Genomic DNA, 26,113 nt, shown 5'->3' with positions numbered 1-26,113 from the left:
ACAGTCAGAAATGAACGCTACACAAACTGAAATGAATAACTTACAGGGAATCAACAGTAGAGCAGAGGATGTGAGAATCAAATCAGCAATTTGGAACATGAGGAAACAAAAAACACCCAATCAGAAGAGAAAAAAAAAAAGAATCCAGAAATATGAAGATAGTGTAAGGAGTCTCTGGGACAACTTCAAGTGGCCCAACATTCACATTATAAGGATGCCAGAAGGAGAAGAGAGCAAGAAAGTGAAAACCTATTTGAAAAAATGATGACAGAAAACCTCCCCTACCCTGGTGAAAGAAATAGACTTACAAGTCCAGGAAGTACAGAGGGTCCCAAACAAGAGGAACCCAAAGAGGTCACAACAAGACACATCATAATTAAAATGCCAAAGGTTAAAAACAGAGAGAATCTTAAAAGCAGCAAGAAAAAAGCAGTTACCTACACGGGAGCACCCATACGACTGTCAGCTGATTTCTCAACAGAAACTTTGCAGGCCAGAAGGGAGTGGCAAGAAATATTCAAAGTGATGAAAAGCATGGAACTACAACTAAGATTGCTCTACCCAGCAAAGCTATCATTTAGAACTGAAGGTTAGATCAAGTGCCTCACAGATAAGAAAATGCTAAAGGATTTCACCATTACCAAACCAGTATTACATGAAATGTTGAAGGGTCTTCTTTAAGAAGCTAATGAACAAAAGAATCTGACAAACTAAATAGACCCAGAGACACTGAAGCATGCAACAGACTGTTGTATTTCAGAGGGAAGAGTGAAAGGTGGTGGGGAGTGCAAAGAGATTAACCAAAGTAGTTATATGCATTTATGCATAACCCATGGACACAGACAATATTGGGTTGAAGGCCGGGGAGGGGGTGGGAGCAAGGTGGAGAGGGTCAATGGGGAGAAATAAATGGGACACCTGTAATACTTTCAACAATAAATATAAATTAAAACAAACAAACAAAATACCTGTAAGATTCTTTTGGCAGCTTGACACATTATTATAAAGCTCATTTGGAAAACTAAACATGTACCAATATCCAGGAGAATTACAAAAAAGTGAAAGGGAAATCTAGTACTACCAGGTATTAAAACTTATTCTAAAACTATGTTAAAAAAGACAAATAGTGTAAAACTGATCCAGGAATAGGCAAACATGACTGAAACAGCAGATCCCTGGTATTTCCTATTAGAGGGAAAGAGAGATCATTTAATAAATGATGTTGGACTGACTGGCTATTTGGAAAAATGTTAAGCTATTTACCCCTCCCTAGTACCTCTCATGTTTTTATAGCAATATAAATTCCAGATCAAGGATATTAAAAAAACAAAAACAAAAACAAAAAAATCCCTAAAGTAAAATAATGTTAAATTTGACTACATAAATATTCAAATATTGTATATGGTAAAAATAAAAACAAATATATATCTCCAGAAAAATGACAAATATAACAAATGTGACAGAGGATTAATGTTTCTAACAAAAATCCCTTACAAATCCAATACTGTAACAGAGAAATGGTCAAAAAGTACAAAGGTAATTCAGAAAATTAATTTACCTTCAATAATATTCAAAGAAATATATATATTTTTGTATTAGATCACTAAGCAGAGAAAAGAATGACCAAATCCAGTGTTGGTCTGTCTAATCTATGGATGTGGAAAAAATAGTTAAGTTTCTATGGCTTTACTTTTTTCTAAAGGACTGGCCAGTTATTCCCAATACCTATTAATAAATTTATTTTTAGCAAAAGTATAAATCTTGGAGACATTTCTGGAGCCACCTTGGTATTAAATATAAATCTATAAAATATATTCAGACTTAGATTTGGCAATCTTACTTCTAGAAAGTAAACTTACAGGGATAAATACGAAAACAATCATACCTAAGGATGCTCACTGAAGCATTCTAACAATGAAAAACTCTAAGTGACCTAAATGTTAACTGGGAAGAAATTAGTTAAATAGATGTTGGCATTTTTCCCTTTATTAAACACTTGTTACAAGTGTCATTGTAATAAGCAATTCATACCATTATATTACTTTACTATTTAATTTTAGTAAAAATTGAAGGTCATATAGCTAGCAAGAGATAATTCTTGACTTGAAACCTGTGCTCCTAACCACTCTGCAGCCACAAAAAATGATGTATACCCTTAGTTATTCAAAAGAAAAGATGTACTTGACATATAAATGCAGGAAAAAAATAATTTCCAAAAAGACCATAGCATAAAATGTATAACTTTTTAAAAAAATTCTGAAAATTCTTTGTACTGCACTGTCATACTTTTAAAGGAATATATACCTTATTCAGAAAAACAAGGCTATAAAAATAAGAAAAATCCACTTAAATAGAAAATGCTGAGATTTATTTGCTCATAGGGCATTATGAATTCTCTCAATCCATGTAACTGATGAGATGAATTTTCAAGTACTACTCTTTAATTCTGCAGGAATGCCAACATCCTTTTCCCCCTTAAAATAAACATATAGCTTTATCTTTATGAAAATAATGCTTCCCCCATTTTATTATTTATTTATTTATTTATTTATTTTTAAAAATATATCTTTATTGACTTCAGAGAGAGGAAAGGAGACGGAGAGAGACAGACAGAAACATCAACGATGAGAGAGTGATTGATCGAGCCCGCAACCCGGGCATGTGCCCCGACCGGGAACCGAACCCTGATTGCCTGGATCCCAGGTCGACGCTCAACCACTGAGCCACGCCCGGCCGGGCTTCCCCCATTTTAACTAATAATACCCAGGATAATATATATATAAATTAAAAAAAAATGTTTTTATTGATTTCAGAGAGAGAGGAAGAGAGATAGAAATATCAATGAGAATCTTTGATCAGATGCCCCCTGCACGCCCCCTACTGGGGGTCGAGGCTGCAACCAGGGCATATGCCCTGACTGGAATCTGAACTGTGATCTCTTGGATCATAGGTCGATGTTCAACTACTGAACCATGGCAGCTGGGCCAGGATAATATTTTTCAAGTCTGGTTACATCTGTTTTTATTTGATGAGGGCAATGTTAGTTAACCGCTATTCTATTAAAAACTTAATTGAAAGCAGCTTTTATTAAAGAATACCATTCCATGCTGACTATTCCAACCATTATGTAAGATCAACAACTGTGACTTGCAATATGCCTGGTTTAAGGACAATGAATTTATCACAAAGAAATGATCATGAAAAGTTCCCAACTTAAAGTCTAAATTCAATGACAAGATAGATGAATGTTTTTATTTGGAACTGAGTATCCTCAAACCCTCAAATTATTTACTTTCTTGCTGGCAAAGATGTGGCGAAAAGGAAACCCTCAGACATTCTTGGTGGGAATATAAACTGGTCTAATCACTGTGGAAAACAATATGGAGGTTCCTCAAAAAATTAAAAACAGATTTATCTTACAATCCAGCAATTCTACTTCTGGATATAAACCCAAAGGAAATGAAAACAGGATCTCAAAGAGATATATGCACTCCTGTGTTTATTGTGGTATTATTCACAATAGCCAAGATATGGAAACCTAAATGCCCATCAACAGATGAATGGATTAAAAACATACAGTATATATACACAATGGAATATTATTCAGCCCTGGGAAAGGAGGATATCCTGCTATTTGTGACAATATGGATGGGACCTCAGCACACTGTGTTGAGGTAAGTCAGAAAGAGAAAGACAAGTTCTGTATCTCTCTTCTTTGGGGAATTCTAAAAAATTCAAACTTGTAAAAAACAGAGTAAAATGGTGGCTACCAGGAAATGGGGGGTAGGGGAGTAAGACTGATGCTGTTTACAGGTACAAACTTGCAATGAGTGGTAAATAAACCATAGAGATCTCATGCATAGAGCAGGGATTTTCAACTGTTGTGCCGCAAGACTTTTAAAAACATGCAAAACCTGATTAGTCAGGGGCACTGACCTCTTTTTCTTTAGATTGTCAAATAAAAAAATGACAACAGCCAACACAACAATAGCTGTCTGGTGTAAATAAATCAAAATTATACCTATGTTTTTTGTCAGATTGAAAAAAAATAGAATATATTTCTTTGTGTGCTGCAGAATTTTAGTAATTAGTTTATGTGTGCCATGAGATGAAAATGGTTGAAAATTGCTGGCATAGAGTAATAAATACAGGTAAAAATGTGCACTACAATTATGTAATGTGATGAATATCACTATAATGGCAATGGTGCTACAATATATGTTTATCAAAGTAACACACTGGAGAGAGGAAACAAGATGGCGATGTAGGTAACAGCTACACCCACGGCCTTCCACAACCACATCAAAATTACAACTAAAATACAGAACAACCACCTCTCAGAGCCTCCTGAAATCTGTCTGAACAGAAGCCCTACAACCAGGAAACTGAAGGAGCACCAAGAACTGTAGGAGGGGTGGAGACTCGGGGGGATCAGGGCTGAATTGCAGAGACACATCCACCGGACCACACCCAGTGCTGCAGTTGCAACCCGGGAGGGAATCTCAGCGGTGGGGGTTTCCCAGAGGAGTAAGGGGTCCCAACCTCACAGCAGGCCCCCAGCCCAGGGCTCCAGGGCCGAGAAGAAAGGTCCCCACAACTCCGGGCTGTGAAACCAGCGGGGACTGTCCCTGGGGGGATGCAGAGGCTGCGAGAGCCCCAGCAGCTCCTCTTAAAGGGCCAGCGCACAGACTCATTCAGACAGGCTCCCTCTGAGCCCCAGCACTGGGCAGCAGCTTCAAAGGAACCTGGGATACTTGGGGAGGAATTAACCCGTCTGAAATCCGGGCGAGAGCAGTAGGGGCAGCTTTCTCCCAGGCAGAAGAGCTGGCAGAGGCCATTGCTCCTTAGGCGAGTCCTCCCCATACAGAGCAGGCAGGCAGGCACCATATTTGAATCACCAGCACCTGACTCACACCTGCCCGTCCCCACCTGCAAGCTCATCCAGGCCATTTCCAGGGGCTTTTCTATGCAAGTGGCCTCTCGAGCCTTATGCTTAGGGCTTTCCTAAAGTCTCTCAAACAAGCAGCAGCGGGCCCCATACGGCTTGATAAGTGGCCCCAGGCCTGGCACTAGTGGCATCCTGCACTGGCTCATAGCTTGGCCTCTCCTGCACACCTCCAAGCCCAGCACAAGTAGCAGCCATCTATGGATTGTTGTGTAGCTCAGGCTGGATGGCCCTGGGCAAGGCACTGGCACAGGCTGACTTTGCACCTCCCGAAGGGCCCCAGAGACAGTGCACCTGGTGGTCAGACTCAACCACACTGGGTTACAACCCTACCACATCCACGAGTGACATGACACACTCATGGGGTGCACTTGGTGAACATCAAAGCTACACTGAAGTAAATCCTGCTCCATAGAGGTGTCTCCAGCACAGCAGCTGTCTGGCTGTAGTTGCAGCTGGTCCTCACAGCTGATTGGTTTGGGGGTCAGTTCCTCCCAGTGACGCAAACAGCAATCAAGGCTCAACTACAACAGGACAGTGCACACAACCCACACAGGGGAGCACCTAAAAGGCCCAGCTCAGGTGATTGGGGAGGCTGAGCCACTGGACCCTACAGGATACCTACTACACAAAGCCACTCTACAGATTCCAGAAGACATAGCAGCTCTACCTAATAAAAACAAACACCAGAAAGCAGCCAAAATGTGGAGGCAAAGAAACATGTCACAAAGGAAAGAACAGAAGAAATCTCTAGAAAAGGAACTAAATGAAATAGATCCAAGTAAGCTAACAGATAGAGTTCAGAATAATGGTTATAAGGATGCTCAAGCATATTAGTAAGAGTATGACGAAAATAATTGAGAAAATTGATGCCACACGAACTGAAATGAAGAATAATTTATAGGGAATCAACAGTAGAGTAGAGGACGCTGAGAATCAAATCAGCAATTTGGAATATGAAGAAACAAAAAACACCCAACCAGAAGAGCAAAAAGAAAAAAGAATCCAGAAATATGAAGATAGCATAGAAGCCTCTGGGACAACCTCAAGAGGCCCAACATTCGTATTATTGGGGTGCCAGAAGGAGAGGAAAGAGAGCAAGAAGTTGAAAACCTATTTGAAAAAATGACAGAATATTTGCCCTCCTGGGGAAAGAAATAAACTTACAAGTCCAGGAAGCAGAGGGTCTCAAACAAAAGGAACCCAAAGAGCCTCACAGCAAGACACATCATAATTAAAATGCCAAAGGTTAAAGACAAAGAGAGAATCTTAAAAGCAGCAAGAGAAAAGCAATTATCTACCTACAAGGGAGCACCCATATGACTGCCAGCTGATTTCTCAACAGAAACTTTGCAGGCCAGAAGGGAGTGGCTAGAAATATTCAAAGGGATGAAAAACATGGAACTACAACCAAGATTACTCTATCCAGCAAAGCTATCATTTAGAACTGAAGGTCAGATAAAGAGCTTCTCAGACAAGTAAAAGCTAAAGAAGTTCATCTCCACCAAACCAGTGGTACAGGAAATGTTGAAGAGTCTTCTTTAACAAGAAGCTAATGAACAAAAGAGTCTGATGAACTAAACAGATCCAGAGACATTGAGGCATGTAACAGACCATTATATTGAAGAGGGAAGGGGGGTGGAGGGTAGGAAGAGATTAACCAAAGAAGTTATATGCATATATGTATAACCCATGGACACAGACAATGATGGGGTGAAGGCCTGGGGAGGGGGTGGGAGCGAGGTGGGTCAACTGGGGGGGAGAAATGGGACACCTGTAATACTTTCAACAAAGTAACACACTGTACACCTTAAATTTATACAATGGTTATGTCGAATGTATTCAATTAAAAAAGGAAAAAGGAAAAAATTATCTCCTAGCGATAGTTGGTTAATCTGTCCACAAAAGGCTAATTCACTGTAATTCAACCATATAAACAAACATGATTGTTTTCACCATATGGCTAAAGTGAACTGTAGTTATAATGCAAGGCCTATTTTTCAATAGATCCTTTTAGCCAAATAATTAGAATACCCAGAAAACTCAAATGTCTCTGAAATGAATCACTGACTTAAGACAGAGCTAGGACTAGATAACCACCCAGGTAGTATAGTTGTTGTGAATGGAGGTGTTAAAATATGAGGCTTTAAAAGCAAAACAGAAGTGCATGAACAAACTCCCACAGTCTAAATAGGACTATGATGCACATAAAAAACACTGAGTATACCCTGAGTATATAACCTCTTTATGGAAACAATAAAAGCTAACTTAGCATGACCTCTGATGTTACTTTTAAAACATGTTGGCTGTTTTTTTACCTGACTCTAAGCCAAGCCTTTTCAAATCCTCTTGGTATGCTTTCAGGGCAGCTGCCTCCATTGCAGCAAACTCCTTTGATGCCTTTTCTTCTTCTTTTGCCTTATCCAGGCTTTTCTGTTTAATCTATGCAAGACACATATAAAAGTGAAAGCTAGATAAAAGACTGATATTTACACAGAAAAACTTGCAAAAAAACAAACTAAATTACCTCACTGATCCTCTTTGCCACATTTTCCTTATGATTCTTTCCTCTTTCATGAAATTCAACACTCTTGAAAATGAAAAAAAGAAAATACAAAGTAAAACTACATAAACATCATAATGTTCACATTAATGTATCAGTAAATTTGGGAATGGAACATAAAATTAAAACTAAAATGACTGGCAGAAAAGACAAAAAATAATTTTAATGCAAATTGGCCCTTTTAATCAAATGATGCTACAGAACTGAACTACATTATTTATTATTATGCCTTCTGACTAGGTCTCCTTCGGTGCTTAAAATAAAACTACAATTACCATATTAATGGAGAAAAATACAAGGTACACTTGATGACTAATCTAGTGACTATGATTGCAATGAGGACTCAAACAAGACATGAAGCCAAAAGAAGAATGGAAAAAAATCTAACTTCAAGAAACACCTCTCAACATACAATGTCAAAAGCAGTAAGTCTCTAAAATTTATACTCCTCTATTTGCCACATTAGGTAAGAGACAATAACCAATGATCCTTAGAACTGTAATCCTTTATATTGGGAGGAAAGCAGACATTAAAAAACTTACCCTGAACTGTAAACAAATACTTTTATATAATGTGGTAATTGTACAAAATGTGAAACTCTTATGCAGAACAATTTGGAATTATCTATCAAAATTAGACTGCCACATTAGAGAATAAAGAGGCTGCCTAAAAATTAATGTGGAGAGAGCTTCAGGATATACTGTTCAATTAAATAAAACAAAACAACTATGGTGCAGTATAGTGTATATAAATAGTATGCTACCTTTTATATATGTTGGAACAAGAATGTACGTCTATATGCACATAAAAACAATAGAAGGATAGATAAGAAAATGAAAAAGTAGTAACCTACGAGGAATGATGGTAATGGATGAATGAGGACAGAGGTGGATGACCGAATGTTATTACCTGTTTAAAACAGGCAGAAACGCTTCCTATGGTTGTATACAATAAGAATTATCTGGTAAAGTTTGCAAAATGAGTTTTATAATTCAAATCTTACATAATGCATTAGTTGAGCTACTCTAAAGTATTATGAATTCCTTTTTAAGTGTGACTTTTTAAAGCAAATGTTCATCCTTTATTTATTTTATTTATTTACTTAAAATATATCTTTATTGACTTCAGAGAGAGGAAGGGAGAAGAAGACAGAGAGATAGAAACATCAATGATGAGAGTGTTGTCATTGATCAGCTGCTTTTTGCACACTCCCGACTAGGGATTGAGCCTGTAACCTGGGAATGTGCCCTGACCGGGAATGGAACTGCGATCTCCTGGATCCTAGGTCGATGTTCAACCACTGAGGCACACCCAGCCGGGCCATCCTTTATTTTTCATATAGTAATTTTTCTAGAGTTTATTATATACCACAGACTATTACAGGTCCATTAAAAAAACTGATTTTGTTTAAGGTTAAATCGGTGTGTATTAGCAATTCAAGGAGATGAAGAAAGACTATCCAAGAGAGATTATTTACTCTACATAACTCATAGAATTCACTGAACTGCTTGGGTATCTCCAAGGAAGAGACTATCAGTGATTTGTAGGTTTTAAAATCTGTGGCATTTATTTGTAAGGATGGCCTATGTTAAACAAGATAGTAAAGAACTTTAGAACTTTGGGTCTTTATTCAGAAAGACACAAAACAAAACAAAACCCGAAAGAAAAATATCTCCAAACTCCTTGTAGACAATAGTAAGTAAATGTCTACCAAACAAACATAACATTGATACAGATAGGGCTAGTCTCCTTTTGTGTATCCAACTCTACCAAGTAAACAGGATATGAATATGTAATATATATTTTACCCTAGGCTATAGGTACTATGTACACAGTACTATGACATGCAGGAGAGGGGTTAAAAAAAAACATTTTGTTTTATGTCTTAAAAGCTGAAACTAGACTAAGAGATACAGTAATGTGCTTAACAGAATTGCTATTTTCATATTCCATGACAGAGCTAATAAAGTTCTTTCAAATTTAAGCATTTATAGACATAAAGCTCTGCATCAAATATATTTATCTCTAGAGCAAAAAAAACATGCAAGAAAAACAACCGATGTTTCTTTTTACATTTTAAGGGTTTTCCACTTTTACTTTTCTTATGTGATAGTGTTACAAACACCACCATCAAAATTGGATGTTTCATAGACATGGATGAGATTACCCACACTCACTGTTCATTTTCTGAATTTGACTGAGGGGCCATAGTGAAATAATTGGGCTTAATAGATATATATTTATATTTAGGCTGATGAAAAGGAAGAAGGCACACAGCTTTCCTACAAGGAATGAAAAGATAACAGATATCTTTCAATGTTTTGAAAAATCTAGAGCAATGCATATGAAAATGTTTTGTAAACTGAGTTTAGATTAAAAAAAGAACACTTCACATAAATACATCAGAATCTCTAACAGTGGAATTGTCATACAGGCCTATTGTCCGCTATCCAGCACTTGCAGTAATCACAGAATTTCTTTGGTTGTGACTTCCAGTAGTCGGCCCTAAAAAAGGGAAAAATAAGTCTAAGCTTATTTATAATTTAAAAACGTAAAATTTTGCACGCTTTACATCTTCTTAGAATTTGAAATAAAAGCCTCTACTATTGAATCTTGTCTCGTTACACACAGCACCCTGTTTTATTATGTCTGACTGAAGCAGTCCAATTGTTGCCAGTTAAGTTAGAAAAGTCTGCACCGCATTTAAAACTCCTTTAGATAAAACAGCTTAAAATCCTCCCCTCCCAACTTTGTTACTGTCATCAGTGTGAAGAAATAAGTAACATCTTAGGGAAGATTTATCTTTTCCATCCCTTTCTGGCATTTTGAGAAGTTGCTGTAATGGAAGTCTGAAAAAACTCATCGAGTTTGCTTTAAAACCAAGTTACTTCCAACAAAAGAACAAAGCACAAGACTCCTCTGGTGGGAGACAGTGGCTCCTCCGAGACCATCAGTTAATACAATTTGTTCTTGAGCCTCAGGGCAAGAGAGAGTTGGAAAACCCAAGGGACCTCTCAGCTAGCGAGGCAAGGAAAAAGAAAATCATTCCTTTAACCAGGGCCGACCGCTTCTAGCAGGCGGAGTCGTCAGCGGTGGCCGCGGTCCAACCCTGAAGTTTCACAATACCCCGAGGTTCAAGCTCGACAGACACCGAAAGGCGGCCGGCGACCCCCGACTGTGCAGGCGAAGGGAGCGCTCCCGCGGCCTCGCGGGCGGCCATCCCACTTCACCTGGGCCAGCCTCCCTCCCGAGAGCCGGTCCTCCGGGCCCCCAGGGCGCTCCGCGGGGCAGCCTTTCCACCCCGCCCAGAGAACCAGCCCCGCCGGTCCCCAGCCGGTCCCGAGCGAGTTAAGAGCGGGCCCGTCACGCCTCCAACCGAAGGGCGGGGGGGCTGGTGGTGGAGAAAGAGACCCGGCGGAGGACGGGCGGGCAGAGAAACAACGCACCCTTGTTTAGAGCTTGAGACCCAACTCACATGACTGGACCTGCCGCTCCGCGCGTCGCCCCCGGGTCCGGCTCAAGCTCGCGTTCCCCACGCGGGGCGAGAATCGGCGCGGCCCAGCGCGAGGCCCACCACAGCCTCCGACCCCGACACCTCCCTCCTCCCGGACCAGGGTTCCCCGGTTCCCAACTACGGGTGCCCGGATGACTCAATCCGCGTTCAAACCTCCTCCTCTTCCCCTCCCCCCACGGGGGCGGGACTCCCGACTCCCGAGAGGTGGGGTCGGTATAAAGAGGTTGAGGTCACGGAGAAGGGGCAAAAGCTCGACGGGACCTAAGCTGAAGGACCTTAACCTGAAGCCTCAAGCCCCCGCGTCATCCCTCCTCCTTTCTCTTCCTCTGGGATCCAGAACCTCCACCCTTCTTCTAGGCTCGCTGGCTCGAGGCCAAGGAGCTCGCGCGCCGCCTCCGCCCCGAACGCAAACAGCTGTTCCCCGGGACGTCGCCGCCCTCAACTTTGCCAACTACTCCGCACGCACTTTGACCAGCGGAGCAGCCCGTACCTGTAGGCTGGGGGTCGTTGGCGGAGTTTAAAAAAAGAAAGGTGAAACAGCTGGTTTCGGGGCCACGAGTTGCTGGGGTTTGCTTCAGAACTTTCCTGAGGCGGCGGTGCGGCCGCGCTCCCCCTCCGCGACGCCCGCGCCCTCGGTCCGGGCTTGTTCCCTTGCCGGGAGCGCGTGGGCAGAGGAGGGAGAGGCTGGAGTGGCGCAGAAGACGCGGCGGGAGTCGCAGCGACGGGGACTGGAGAGGAGGCAGCGGCGGGCGCGGGCGCTTGTCAGGTGAGTCACCGCGGCGTCTTCAGCAGCGCTTCCCATATGGTCTAGCGGTTAGGATTCCTGGTTTTCACCCAGGCGGCCCGGGTTCGACTCCCGGTATGGGAACGTCCTGAGATTTTCTTTCTTTAAATTTAATTTAAAAAAAATTTTTTAAAGGCACGGGCAACTAACTTATTCATTTCCAATGACAGGCTCCCCTCACCGGGTGAGTTTGTGGAAAACGAGACTTAGTGTACCGGTTACTTGCGCCGTGACCCGGGCTGCGGCTTCGAGAGTCACGAGTGCTGCGCCGGGCGGGCTGGAGGAGCGAGTGCGCTCGGGCTCCCTTCCCTCCCGCCCTGGGCCTGAACCGCCGGGAAGAAGTTTCACTTTCCTTGGGGCTGCCCTCCCGCCGCTTCGGTCCCCAGCGGTCCTTTTCCAGAAGCTCGCGAGGTGATGATTAACTCTGGCCTCGCCTTATCTCCTCCCCGCGCGCCTCTCGGGGGACCGCACCCTCCTCGGCTGCCCGCTCCCGACAGTCCCAAGTGACGCGGGGCGTGTTTGCCCCCTGCCCTCGGCATCCGGTAGCTCGCGCCCCGCTAGCAGCCCTCGCAAACTCTCCGCTGGGTGGTAACGAGACCCCCTCTTCCCATCACTAAGCAGGCTCCTGGGGGGCGCTCGCGTAGAGCAGGCGGGAGATCCCCCGCTTGGCGAGCCCGGGTGCCCGCGGGTGCGCTCTCCCGTCCGCGCGGCTGCCAGTCGCCCTCCCGCAGCGCCCGAGCCCAGCCGGCGAGTTTGTCCCGACTAGACGTCCAGTGCACTGGCTGCAGCTCACAACAAGCCCCTCAGACTCTTGCTTGGGAAGGCCTCGGGGGAAGGGAATCTTTTCTTTCCCCTCCTTCTTTAAAAAACCTCACATAAGCTGCGGAGAAGAAAAATACCACTACGATGAGATGTATTTGAAAAAGAAAATTGGCTTTGCATAGGGTCTAGCTCCTTGGGTGCCGAGGATAGATAATCCTGGGGTGGAGGTGGGGCTTGGAAGAGAGAATATTGGCCGGAGACTGGGAAGGGGATGCTATAACAAAGTTTCACTGTATTTTTAAATATAGAAGCCTTGTGTTTATCACGAAGAAGGGGCAGCTGTGTCTGCAGCATGTGAGCTGTAAATGAAACAAAAGCGTTATATTGAATGCAAGCTGAAATTAGAAAATGGGGTGAGCTATATAATGTTTAATCTATTGTGCCTCTGGGACAAATGAAGAAGGAAAAAGTGGCTCTTGTGGAGGGTTTCTGGTCAGTGCGGTTACTAAGAACAGAAGTTTTGCGTTGCCAAACTGTTTTATAGGTTTAACTGCACAATGAGTTTTGAAATAATCTGTTAATATGATCTTCGTGATTAAGGGTTATTATGTTTACATTGTAAATAAACTCCACAACTAAAAATATTTTAAATTATCTTTATTAATTCAAATATTTGAACATTTTCTCTGTACCAAGCATCATTAGATGCTTTTGAAAGTTACTGGTGTTCATTCAGGTTCTTTATGTTAGAAGGTAGCGGATAGAATACTGAATGGAATCATAATTTGGCTCTTGTGATTAGCTATATGACCTGTGTAGATCTTTCACTTCTCTGTGCTCTGGGTTTATAATCATAAGTTCTTGATAATATACAACACAAACTTTGCTGAGCACTTCTTAAATAGGTTATGAGAATGGAAAAGTTTCATTTAAATAGTGGGATTGTGTGATTATTAAGAAACCACTTAAGAATTATGTCTGAGTTTGGAAGGGAGGAAAGACAGCTCTGCCTTGTAGTCTCCAACGAGAGCTTAATTCTTGACCTTGCATTTTGTAATAACTTGGTATCGTATTGTACCAAATGGTGCTGAAGTGAATATGGTTTTTACTGAGCACCCAGTAGCAAAAAGCTTTGCTTTGTTTGTACTTGAGGGTATGTTGAGGGGAGTGGTTTGGTGATAATGTTTCTGTCCAGGATGCAGACTCATAGAGTTTTCTACCAGGCAGCACTGAGTAAGACAGCATCTGTGCTGTGGAAGTGCTGTAGGAGCACAGAGGCGAGAAATCAGTTCTACTCAGGGAAGAGGACTGGAGGAGAGACATGGAAGGGAGAGTGTTTGTCCTGGACCTTGAAAAACTGGTTGGGTTTCTCCTAGTGGGGAATGTGAGTCAAAAAGCTGAGGTGAGGAACAAGTATGAGGTTGGCAAAGAGTCTGGTTCTGCAGGAGCACACAGTGCCTGGAGGGAGAGCCGTAAGAGATGAAGCTGGGACTAGATAACAGGTTCTTTTATCAAGGGTGTGACATTTATGTCAGTAGAGTTTTAAGAACACTTTTTGTCTCTGGGGGGAAAAAGGCAGTAATATGTGAAAATGCTTGTTTTAAAAGATCTAAGCAATGGAAAGACACATCGAATATTTTGTGTTCATAGGTTTTATGTTTAGCAATTGAATATTAATTTTTAATTAGTAGAATGGAGAAAAGCAGTCAGTTAATTAGAATTCAATAAAAAAATGAGATCTAGGTTTAAATTATGAGGATGATTGCAGCTATGTTTTTATTGGCTTGCTTTTTAAAAAATGACCTTAATATTCTAAGAGCTGCTACTTGCTGTCAATAAGGCATATACCTTAAATTGGTTAAGACTAGATAATAAATTTGTAAGGATTCTTCATATGCTTGTAACTCATATGAGAAACTACCAAAACACCATTGGTACTCATGCTTTAAGTGTTTTGTCTTGGGCCATAAAATAAAGTGATAACGAATTAAATGTCCTGGATTTACCCAAATAGCCTCTTTAATATTTACTACTATTAGTTGCAATTAGAAGATATGTTAGTTCAACAAGTGTTTGCATAGATGGACACCTGTATTTAAAGAAATATAAGGTATTACCCTAGCAGGTTTTGCTCAGTGGTAGAGCATCAGTCCACAGACTGAAGGGTCCTGGGTTGGATCCCAGCCAAGGGCATGCACCTCGGTTGCAGGCTAGATTCCTGGAACCTGGAGCATGTGTGGGAGGCAACCAGTCACTGTCTCTTTCTCTCACATCAATGTTTCTCTCTCTTTCTCCTCTCTCCCTTCCACTCTCTCTGGAAAGCAGTGGAAAAAATATCCTCAAGTGAGGATAAAAATTTAAAAAAAGAAATATAAGGTATTAAAAAAATGATTGCCCAAGATTATCTGGTCTCTGCTTACCTTCCCAACTTCACCTCCTACCTTCTCTGCCTCTTCATTATACTTCAGTCACACTGGCTTCCTTTTTATTCCTTGAACTTGCCAGACTTGTTCTTTTCTCAGGTTTATTTCTTGCTGTTTCCATGCCTAGAATATTTCCCCTCCAGCTCTTCACATCTCAGGTCAACATTAACTTCTTAAGCCTTTTCTGACCATCCTAGCTGGAGACCCCCTTTTGTTCTGGTTACTTTCTGTTTGGTTTACCTTGTTTTTTTTCCTCCTTTTTCTTATTTTATTTATTGTGGTGACATTGGTTAATAAGATTATATAGGTTTCAAGTGTACATTTCTATGGTACATGATCATTGTATTGTGTGTTCACCACCCAAAGTTAGACCATCTCCTGTCACCGTATACTTGGCCTCCTCCTTTTTCTTATTATCTAAAGGTAACACGTTTATTTTTTTTGTTTATTTATTGTCTTATTCCACTAGAATATAAGTTCCATGAGCTAAGTATAGTGAGATCATTCTTATTCTACAAGATTCAAACAGTAGAGATGGTGGAACCCTCACACATTGCTGGTGAAAATGTAAAACGATGCACTTATTTTGGAAAAGAGTTTGGCAGTTCCTTCAAAATATTAAACATTGAGTTACCGTATGACTCAGCAATTCCACTCCTAGGTATATACCCAAGAAAAATTAAAACATAAGTTCACACAAAAACTTGTGCACAAATATTCATAGCAGCATTAGTCATAAGCAGAAAGTGGAAACAACCCAATGTCCATGTGGTGTATGCATACAATCGGATATTATTTGGCAATAAAACGAATGAAGTACTAATACATACCACTTCATGGATCAATCTCAAGAATGGTATTCTAAGTGAAGGACACTAGGCTGAAAAGATCATATCTTGTATGATATCATTTACATTAAATTTCTAGAATAGGCAAATGTATGGAGAAAGAAGATAGATTATGGTTACCTAGGATTGAGGGGTGAGGGGCTGAAATAGGAGGATGAGAAGTGACTGCTAATGTGTAGGGATAAGGTTTCTTTATAGGGTGATTGAAATGTCCTAAAATTAGATTTGATGATGACTGAACAATTCTGTAAATATACTAAAAACATTTCTATTCTCTTTGGGTGAACTTTATGGTATTTAAATTATATTTCCATAAAACTGATAAAAAAGATTGAAGCAATAAAAAGCATATAAAATATTTGTCCCTACATTTTTTATTTATCATTTGGATGTTAAATATCTAAAAATAATTATGGAATAATTTAACACTGTAACTCTAGCTCCTAGATAGTCGAGGAATGTAGCAAGTGCTCAGTAAATAGCTGATGAAGGAGGTTAAAATATACAAATATTTTAATTCTGATGGAGTGCATGGTGGGATAACTGCTCAGAGGGGACTAAGCCAACGGTTGGTTATAAGGGTTTGAAGGTCTCCAAAATATCTGGATTTGTGTCAAGGGAATGGGGAAGGGCCTCCTCTAGAAGGCAGTATTTGAGATGGGCTTTGAAGTCAGTTTAGCCTTTAGCTGGTAGAGATGATATGGTGGGAGGTGAGGCAGGAACAGAGGTACATTAATAGTTATTAGCATAGCACATTTTGGCTGAACTGAGGGAACAAGTAATATAGGAGTGGGAAATAGGAAATAAGGCTACACAAATAGATTAGGGTCTATAGCAGACAATGATAGTGCTGGCAGATCTCCTCTGGTGTCTTTTTGTTATCTCCCAACCCCTAGTGTTCTTCCAATGGCCCATACTTGGGAAAGAGAGCAGTAAGTGTCTGGGGGCTTATCTCCTTTCCCCTAATAGTTCTCAACCCAAGATTTTCCAGTCAGGAGTATAACCTTGGAGCAGGGACTTTGACTTGTTCCTGTTGGTATCATCAGCACTTGGAGCAGTGCTTGGCACTCTGTAAGTATTTAGAAAATATTTGAATGAATGAAAACCAGGAAGTTGCAAGGTCCAAAGTGAATTTTATTTTACAAATCCCCTTGACTCTTGCAGAACATTTAGATAGAAGATTTTGGAAGGTTCTGATTATGAAGATCCTTGAATTTGGGGATAAGGAATTTACTTAGCTAGGAGAAGAGATTTCTGGTAGCATGATAAGTGTTTAATGGAATTAATTAGGTAAGTGTGCAGGATGAACTGAAGGTTGGAAGGATTGTGTCTGTGGTGTCCACTCCCACCTTCCTATTCCTGTTCTTGCTGTCATTCTCCCTGGGTTAGGCCTCAACCAAGGTCAGGGTCTGCTGTAGTAAGTAATAATCTGTAACAGCTCTCCTTACCTTTAATCTCTTTCTAAATAAGGTAGTTGCAGCAAAATAGAAAGGATCAAAGGAGGTATATTTAAGGAAAAAATTTAAGATATCAGGAAGTAAACACTTCTAAAAGAAATAGGGAAGTTACAAAGGATAGATTTTTTTTTTTTTTTTGAGAGGACAGGCAGCTTTCATTCCTAGGGTTGGTCAGACAGTAAATTTTTATTGCCCACCTGTGGGTGTATGTGTGTGTGGGCTTTTTGAACATTGTAATTGTACATTGAACCCAGAGACAAAGTTACGACTGTGAGACTGCCACCCTGTGGACAATATAATTTAGAACTAAAACCCTCAATATTGTAATAAAACTTAATTCATTTGAAATTCACAATTTTAGAACTGCTTATGGTTCTTCAACATTGGCATATGGAGTTATGCTCATTAAAAAGAAAGTTGAAATTAGTTTTCTGAGGCTTTTAAAGGAACAATTTAAAATACCATCAGAAAAAGTTACAAAGAAATTCAAGAATGCTTTTTAGATGGCATGCTTCTTTCCTCCAGTAATTTCATATCAAAGAGGGGTTTTTATAAATTGATTTGAGGGAGAGAGATTTGTTCCACTTATTTATGCATTCTTTGTTTACTTCTTGTTTGTACCCTGACTGGAGATTGAACTTGCAACTTTGGTGTATCCGGACAGTGCTCTAAACAACTGAGCTACCTGGCCAGGACTTAAAGAGTTTGTTTTTTAAAACATTGTGGTATGTAGGCCTGTTGTAAAATGGTCTTTTTTTTCTTTTATTGTACTACTTTTATCCTATTTTATAATAACCTACGGTATTATTCTTGAGTTATATTTCTTGAGAAATACGTGAAAACTCCCATGACTTTTTTGGGTCTAATTTCCATTTTTTGTGAAGTTGGATTTTATTGTTAAAAATTCTCCATGCTTTGATGAGTTGCCTTAATTGTAATTATGTAAACAATTTGGATTTCATTATAGTGTGTGTTATTTAGGCAGTCTGCTCACAAATTAAACTGATAAACTAGCTTGAATCAAAATGAAATGGTGATTGTGAAAGACTTATTTGCTCTGCAACTCAGGAAATGGTTCCATCTTGAACTCTGCAAAACTTTCCCAACAAATGAGCTGTGATTACAGCCTAATGTTGTAAGCGGCTTACACACTTGTATTCCCTGAGGTGTCAGGAGGGGTGGGGTTTTAGCGTTGAAATTTGTGTTACCAGTTAGGCAGAAATGGGCTGCAGCAGCATTCTGATGTCAGCAATTGTATGTTCTTTCTGATTGTGATATCCAGGCTGATGAAGAGAATAGATGAGTATCTACTGAACTCCTAGCCCCTTAAGTTACCTGATATTCACCTTAGGGACCTTACATTTTGGTAATGGGGAGATTTTTCAAAAATAATGTTAATGATTTTAAATATTTCTCTTGAGTATTTCTGAAAAGTGCAGCATGACAGACATGATAATATACTTTAAATGTTTATTTACTCTTTTCAAAGTAAATGTATGGGATTGTGGGTGACTTTTCTAAGTTATTTTTTGCTACATTTATATTTTATATTCTACAGTTGATGTATACTGTGTAATTTTAAGCAAAGTAGACTATAAATTATGAAAATGCAAATGTTTAGGTAGGCCCATACGGTTTGCCACAGAAACAGTATTATTTAGGTATTGCTTAAGGACAGTAACTTTCAAAATACTTCATGGTCTATTTTCTTTTTTCCTAATATTGGAACCAGGAGCCAATAAAGGTAGAGATATATTTGTTTTACAACCTTCTTTAATGGTTTCATTATCATATTGTTTTTAAAACTATAAATGACAATGAACTTATAAAAAAATTTTAGTTTAATGTTTAGCCTATACTTAAGAAACTTTGTTCTCACACAGTATCTGCCTTTATTTCCTCCCATTGCTTTTCAGAGAGAGTGGAAGGGGGAGAAAGAGAGAGAAAAACATCAATTGGTTGCCTCCTGCATGTACCTCCACCGGGGCCGAGGATTGAGCCTATAACCAAGGTATGTGCCCTTAACCAGGAATCAAAGCCGAGAACCTTCAGATTGGGGGCCGATGCTGTAACCACGGAACCAAACCGGCCAGGGCAGTATCTGCCTTTTGTGCTAGAATAGTAATTTAGGATTAATGGTAGTTAGCATTCCCTTTTACTGTTCACACTGGGGTTCATTTTCACAAATGTAAATATAAAATCTTTTGTTCTTTGAAAATTAATTTTAGCATACATCACTTGGTTTTTGATAAAGCAGTAACAACTATTCCATAAGTTTTGTATGTGTGTTGAGTGCGTGTGTGCAAATTTTAATAGGTTTTTGATTTTTAAAAGCAAAAACTATTTACTATTAAAGAAGTACCTTTGCTTTAAAACTTTTTTTTTTGCTTTATTTTAGATCTCTGGAAAGGTACTTAGCTAATGACTTCTAGATCCAGAGTCCTTCTAGATAGTCTTAAGTTTTTATTTGTAGTTTAATCTTTTAGTTGAGTTAAAGTTTCTTTTGGATTCAAAATACCATGACCAACTTGGCTGGTGTGAACCAAGAGGTCACCAGTTTGATTCCTGATCAGGGCATATGCCCAGGCTGTGGGCTCAGTCCCCAGTCGGGGTCATGCACGAGGCAGCCAATCAATGTTTCTATCTTGTCCCTTTCTCTCTCTCTGAAATCAATAAAAACATTTTTAAAAAAATACTATGACCAGGATACATTTCCGATTTAGGATGTGTTGATACCTTGCTTTTTGTGAAGCTTTTTATCTGTTTCAGTATTTAATTAATTCAAGCTTTTAAGGTTATCATGGGATTGGTTTTACCCCAGCTTTCCTAACATCAGTGTTTATCATGATACCTCCTTATACCAAGGGACACAGATGACCCTATTAAATGGGAAGGATGGGGCCCTGCCACTCAGTCACCCACTGAATAAGGCAGGCGCTGACCTAGTTGCAAGAGCTTAAGTAGGAAGGAAGTGTATGATGGGAAGGCCCTGACCACAGGCAAAGTCCCAGCACACAGGTTGGGGTAGGGCTGAGGGGAAATATTCTGATGTCAGGTGGTAGAACATAGGCATAAGTAATTAAAAACTCTTAAGCAGGCAGTTGGCATCAGGGAATTTCAGATTTGAGTGGGAATGCCTTTTCTTTATTTGTTCTCCCTTGTTTGTTTGTTTGTTTATTTACTTGCCATTTCACACCAATCATAATTTTATTGTCCCTTAAACTCCTGCTTTGAAAGACTTTCTCCTTTTTCCATTTTCGGTACCTTCTCGAATGTCTTTTGTTAGTTTATAGAGTATATTTTAAGAGGGTTATATTTACCATGTTTGTAGGAAAAACAAAGCACAGAATGTTTGTGTAAAAGCAAATCCATAACCTCACACTCATTTGAATGGCTCCAATAAAAAACAGAAAATAACAAGTGTTGATGGGGTTGTAGAGAAATTGGGGCCATCATATACTGTTCATGGAAATGTAAATGGTGCAGCTACTATGGAAAACAGTATGGCAGGTCCTAAAAAAACTAGAGATAGAATTATCACATGATCAGCAATTCCATTTGTGGCTATGTAACCACAGAACCAGCTCAAAATGGTCCTATCCTGTTTGATGACCAGGATATAACCAGAACTTGAATACTAGAACCCTTTCAGAAGCCAAGGGTCTGTTACCCAGGAAGATCTGGTGTTTACATCCCTTTACCATGAGTGGCCAAGTTCCAAGGTCCTTCAATTAAAACTTGTTCCACCCAAAATTATGCTAAATGAAATAAGCCAGGCAGAGAAAGACAAATACCACATGATCTCATTTATATGTAGAATCTAAACACAATAGTCTGATGAACAAAATAGATTCAGTGACATAGAAACATGGAACAGACTGAAGAATCTCAGAGGGAAGGTGGGGGTGGGGAGAGATTAACCAAAGAATTTATATGCATATATGCATAACCCATGGACGCAGACAATGGTATGGAGTGGGTGTGGGGTGGAAATGTTCAATGGTGAAAAAATGGGACATCTATAATATTGAACAATAAAAGGAAGGGGAAAAAGTGATAAAAATAAAAAAAATAAAAATACACTCTCCCCCCCCCCAAAAAAAAACACACAAACTTGTCTGGCTAGATATGGTCAAGATGGTGGTGTAGGTAAACGTGATATTTGCATCCTCCACAACCGTGCCAAAATTACAACTACACTACATAACAATCATTCAAAACCACCTGAAATCTGGCTAATGGAAGTCCTACAACTAGGGAATTAAGAAGTAGTCACATTGAGACTGGTAGGAGGGCATAGATGCAGAATGGGCTGGTCTCACACCCACATGTGGTGCTTAAAAATTGGGAGGGGTATCTCAGCTGCAGAAATCTCCCCTAATGAGTGAGGGGTACCAGCCTCACATCAGGACCTCCAGCCCAGGGTTCACTGCTACTAAGAGAAGTCCCCATAATGTCTGGCTGTAAAAACTGGTGGGGATTGAGGCTAAAGGAGATGTAGGGCTGTTCGAGTCCCAGGCATTCCTCTTAAAGAGCCTACACATGGACTTATTTGAACTCCCTCCTTCTGAGCTCCGGCCCTGGGGCAGCAGCTTGAAAGGCACAAGAGACGTTCAGGGAGGAACTGAATTGTCCAGTATCAGGGCAAGAGTGGGAGCAGAGCTTTCTCCCAGACAGAGGTGTTGGCCGAGGCCTTTGTTCCTTTTCTGAGCCCTACCCCCACAGATTTGGCAGGCAGGCACCATATCTGAGACTGCATTAACCTGACTCATACTGCCTCACTCTGGTGATTCCCTGAGGCCCCACCCAGTTTTCAGGCCCACCCAAGCTGTTCCCAACAGCTTTTCTATACCAATGGCATGTCTTGGCTCATGCTTCAGATTTTCCTAAAATCTTTCAAACAAGTAGCTTCTGGCCTCAGTGTGACCCTTACATCTTGCTAAATGGCCCCAGGCCTGGCACTAGCAGCAGCCAACCTTGGTTCACAGCTTGGCCTTACCTGGGCACCTCAAAGCCCAGCACATGTAGCAGCCATCTGCGAATCATTTTGTAGCCCATGCCAGCTGGCCCAGGGCAGAACATAGGTGGCAGCTGACCTTGGCCTGCACTTCTCAGAAGGCCCTAGAGCCAGAGCACCCAGTGGAGAGCCTCGGACAACATCAAAGCACTACCCATCTCCACAAATGGTACACTCGAGAGGCGGACTCAGTGGGCACCAGAGCCATGCTGAAGTAAGTCCTGAGATGTGAGGCTGGTCCCTGTATAGCTGGTCCTGCATGGTGTTTGGTGGTCACAGCCAGCTCTTCCATCTGATTGGCCTGGGGGTAAATCTCTCCCATTGACATGCCAGCACCAATTAAGGCTAAACTATAACAGAAAGGTGTACACAGCCCACATGGGGGACGCATCTGGGGTGCCTAGCTTGGGTAATGAGGGAGGCTGTGCCACTGGACCCTGCAGAACACCTACTACATTACGCCACTTTACCAAGCCCAGGAGACATAGAAGCTCTACCTAATAGAAACAAACACGGGGAAGATGCCAAAATGTGGAGACAAAGAATTGTGTCCCAAATGAAAGAACAGAACTAAACTCCAGAAAAAGAACTAAGTAAAATGGAGGCAAGCAATCTACCAGATGCAAAGTTCAAAGCACTGGTTACAAGGATATTCAGTGAACTTAGGGGCAGAGTAGATCAACTTAGTGAGAACTTCAACGAAGAGAGAGGAAACATAAAAACAGAGATAGAAAATATAAAAAAGAAACAATCAGAAATGAATACGGGATTAACTGAAATGTAGAATATATTACAGGAAATCAACAGTAGAGTAGGTGGAATAGAATCAAATCAGTGATTTGGAATATAAGGAAGCAAAAAACACCCACTCAGAATAGCAAAAAGAAAGAATACCAAAAAAATGAGGCTAGTGTAAGGAGTTTCTGGGACAACTTCAAGTGTACCAACATTTGTATCATGGGGGTGCCGGAAGAAGAAAAGAGCAAGAAATTGCAAACCTATTTGAAAAAAATGACAAAACTTCCCCAACTTGGTGAAGGAAATAGGCATACAAGTCCAGAAAGCGCAGAGACCCCAAAACAGATGAATCCAAAGAGACCCACACCAAGATACATCATAATTAAGATGTAAAAGGTTGCCTGGCCAGGTGTGGCTCAGCGGTTGAGCGTCGACCTAGGATCCAGGCAATTGGGGTTCGATTCCCGGTCAGGGCACATGCCCAGGTTGCAGGCTCGATCAATGACTCCCTCATCATTGATGTTTCTATCTCTCTCTCCCCCTCTCCCTTCCTCTCTGAAATCAATAAAAAAGGTACATTAAAAAAAAAAAAGTAAAAGGTTAAAGACAAAGAGAGAATCTTAAAAGCAGCAAGATAACGCAGTTAGTCACCTACAAGGAAGCTCCCATAAGACTCAGCTGATTTCTCAACAGAAACTTTGCATGCCAGAAGGGATTGGCAAGAAATATTCAAAATGATGGAAAACAAGGATCTATAACCAAGATTACTCTATCCAGCAAAGCTATCATTTAGAATCAAAGGACAGATAAAGAGCTTCCCAGACAAGAGAAAGCTAAAGGAGTTCACCACCACCAAACATGAAATGCTAAAGGGTCTTCTTTAAGAAGAAAGAAAAAAAAGATTAAAAATAGGAACAATAAAATAGCAATAAGCAAGTATCAATCAATAATTAAATCTAAAAAACAATCAGAACAGAAACAGACTCATTGATACAGAGAACATTTTGATGGTTGCCAGATGTGAGGAGGCTGGGGAGATAGGTGAAAAAGGTGGAGGGATTAAAAAGTACAAATTGGTTGTTACAAAATAGTCATGGGGATGTAAAGTACAGCCTTAGGGAATATAGTCAATAATCCATGTATGGTGTCGGATGGGTACTAGCTTTACCAGGATGATCACTCACTAAGTATGTTACATAATGTCTAAATCACTGGGATGTACACCTGAAACTAATATAATGTGAACTGTAATAAAAAAAATAAAAAATGATTAAAACTACATATATAGCAAGATAAAAATGGTCAGAGAAGACACATTTAAGATAGGGTGGTAGAAGCAAAAAGGAAAGGAAAAAAAACTTGCCCACCACAGTTTCACATACCTGTTTTCCCTAGCCCCTTAAAAACCCTTGGCCTGGTCCAGTAAGTGAGATGGATTTGAGGTACCACCAGCTCTCTCATCTTGGTTGGCGTCTTCTCAGTCAGTAAACCTTTCCTTACTCCAAACTTCGACGTTTTTAGTTTTGGCCTTTCGAAGGATTGGGCACACGGACTTTGGTTCTGTCTCAAAAAGATATTTGTACACCCGTGTTCGTAGCAGCATTATTCACACTAGCTGAAAAGTAGAAGTAACCAGAATGTCCATCAGTGGGTAAATGGATAAACAAAATGTGGGATATTTTTTAGCCTTAAAGGGGAGGGAAATTCTGACACATGCTACAATATTGAGAACATTACACTAAGTGAAATAAGCCAGTCGCAAAATGATGAATTCTGCATGAATCCACTTATATATGGTACCTAGAGTAGCCAGAATCGTAGTGACAGAAGTAGAATGGTGATTGCCAGGGGTTTTAGAGAAGAGGAATGAGGAGTTGCTTAATGGGTATAGAGTTTCAGTTTTGCAAGATGGAGAGTTCTGGAGATTGGTTGCATATGAATGTACTAATTAGTACTAAACTATAAGCTTAGAAATGGTTAAAATGGTAAATTTTATGTTACAATTTAAAATTTTAAAAGGCAAATAGCCCAGCCGGGCATGGCTTAGCGGTTGAGCATCGACCTGGGATCTAGGCGATCGGGGTTCTATTCCCGGCCAGGGCACATGCCCGGGTTGCGGGCTGCAGCCCATCAATAACTCTCGCATCATTGATGTTTCTGCCTCTCTCTCCCTCTCCTTTCCTCTCTCTGAAATCAATAAAGATATATTTAAAAAATAATAAAAATAAAAAGGCAAATGTATTTGGATGTGCAAATTGAAAGAGTATAAAAGCATCTGTAATGAGATTAAAGTTACTGATTTGGTCAATATTCAGGTATTAGGTTCTGGGGATGGAGAAGTAGACTTGGCCTCTTGATGGGAGAAGAGGCAAAGTCACATTGCATACAGAGAAGTATGAACAAATTAGTAGCTGTTACTGCAACACTTTACCACAGGAAGCAAAAGTGTTAGCTACCTGAATATCCAACAGAAAAGCTTCCCAGGAAGTGAGAACAGGCTGTGCAAAAACCTAGAGGGGAAGAATGTTTGATGTGTTTTTCATGGGATAGCAAGGAAAGGTCAGTGTGACTAGAAGAGAGGCAACAAGTAGGAAGTACTATGAAGTACGATCATAGAGGCTGGGGCCAGGGTAAGATCTTGCAGTCCGTGTAAGAAGTTATGAAGACTTTTATTTTTGTGTGAAAAGAGGAGCTATAGGAGGGTTTTTAAAGCAGGAGGGTGATAAGACCTGACTTACCTTCTTAATTAGATTACTTTGCTGCTGCTTTGAGACTAGATTGTAGGAAGAGAAGAATTAAAGCAGTGACTGCAGTGATGCAGGTAAGAGATGATAGTAGCTTGAAGCATGATATAACAATGAAATTGAATGGTTATAGGGTCTATGTTCTGGAGAGTGAACCAACAGGATTTCTTGACAGTTTGGATTTGGGTATATAACAGAAAGAGGAGTCAAGAGCCAAGGTTTTTGGTTTGAGCAACTAGAACTGGAATTATTGAATCGCCACTAAGATGACTGGAGAAAACTGTGAGTACTGTAGGTTTTGGAGGAAAGATCAGGAAT

The 26,113-nt window shown here is 40.5% G+C and overlaps 2 protein-coding genes and 1 non-coding gene across 3 annotated transcripts in view; 2 read left to right on the top strand and 1 right to left on the bottom strand.

Annotated features, from left to right (window-relative positions):
* The window catches only part of WBP4 (WW domain binding protein 4), a 32,816-nt gene extending 21,709 nt beyond the window's left edge, over nt 1-11,107 (bottom strand). The window contains exons 1-4 of the mRNA XM_016205399.2: nt 10,984-11,107; nt 9,941-10,013; nt 7,473-7,535; nt 7,264-7,387 (exon numbers count right to left, since the gene is read on the bottom strand). Of these exons, the coding sequence (XP_016060885.1) occupies nt 7,264-7,387; nt 7,473-7,535; nt 9,941-10,013; nt 10,984-10,985 (262 nt within the window). The 5' untranslated portion in view covers nt 10,986-11,107. The remainder of the gene's footprint in view (nt 1-7,263; nt 7,388-7,472; nt 7,536-9,940; nt 10,014-10,983) is intronic.
* Nucleotides 11,108-11,273: 166 nt separating this feature from the next.
* Nucleotides 11,274-26,113, top strand: part of ELF1 (E74 like ETS transcription factor 1) — a 114,163-nt gene continuing 99,323 nt past the window's right edge. Inside the window, exon 1 of the mRNA XM_016205398.2 lies at nt 11,274-11,788. The gene's annotated coding sequence lies outside the window, so the exon portion shown is untranslated. The remainder of the gene's footprint in view (nt 11,789-26,113) is intronic.
* On the top strand, nt 11,819-11,890 carry TRNAE-UUC (transfer RNA glutamic acid (anticodon UUC)). Its single transcript has one exon. It is a non-coding gene; the product is annotated as a tRNA-Glu (tRNA).

This window comes from Miniopterus natalensis, chromosome 2 (assembly GCF_054644295.1).
Source record: "Miniopterus natalensis isolate mMinNat1 chromosome 2, mMinNat1.hap1, whole genome shotgun sequence".
Taxonomy (NCBI): Eukaryota; Metazoa; Chordata; class Mammalia; order Chiroptera; family Miniopteridae; genus Miniopterus; species Miniopterus natalensis.
The sequence above is the reverse complement of the archived record's forward strand: the minus strand, read 5'-3'. Positions and strand labels throughout refer to the sequence as shown.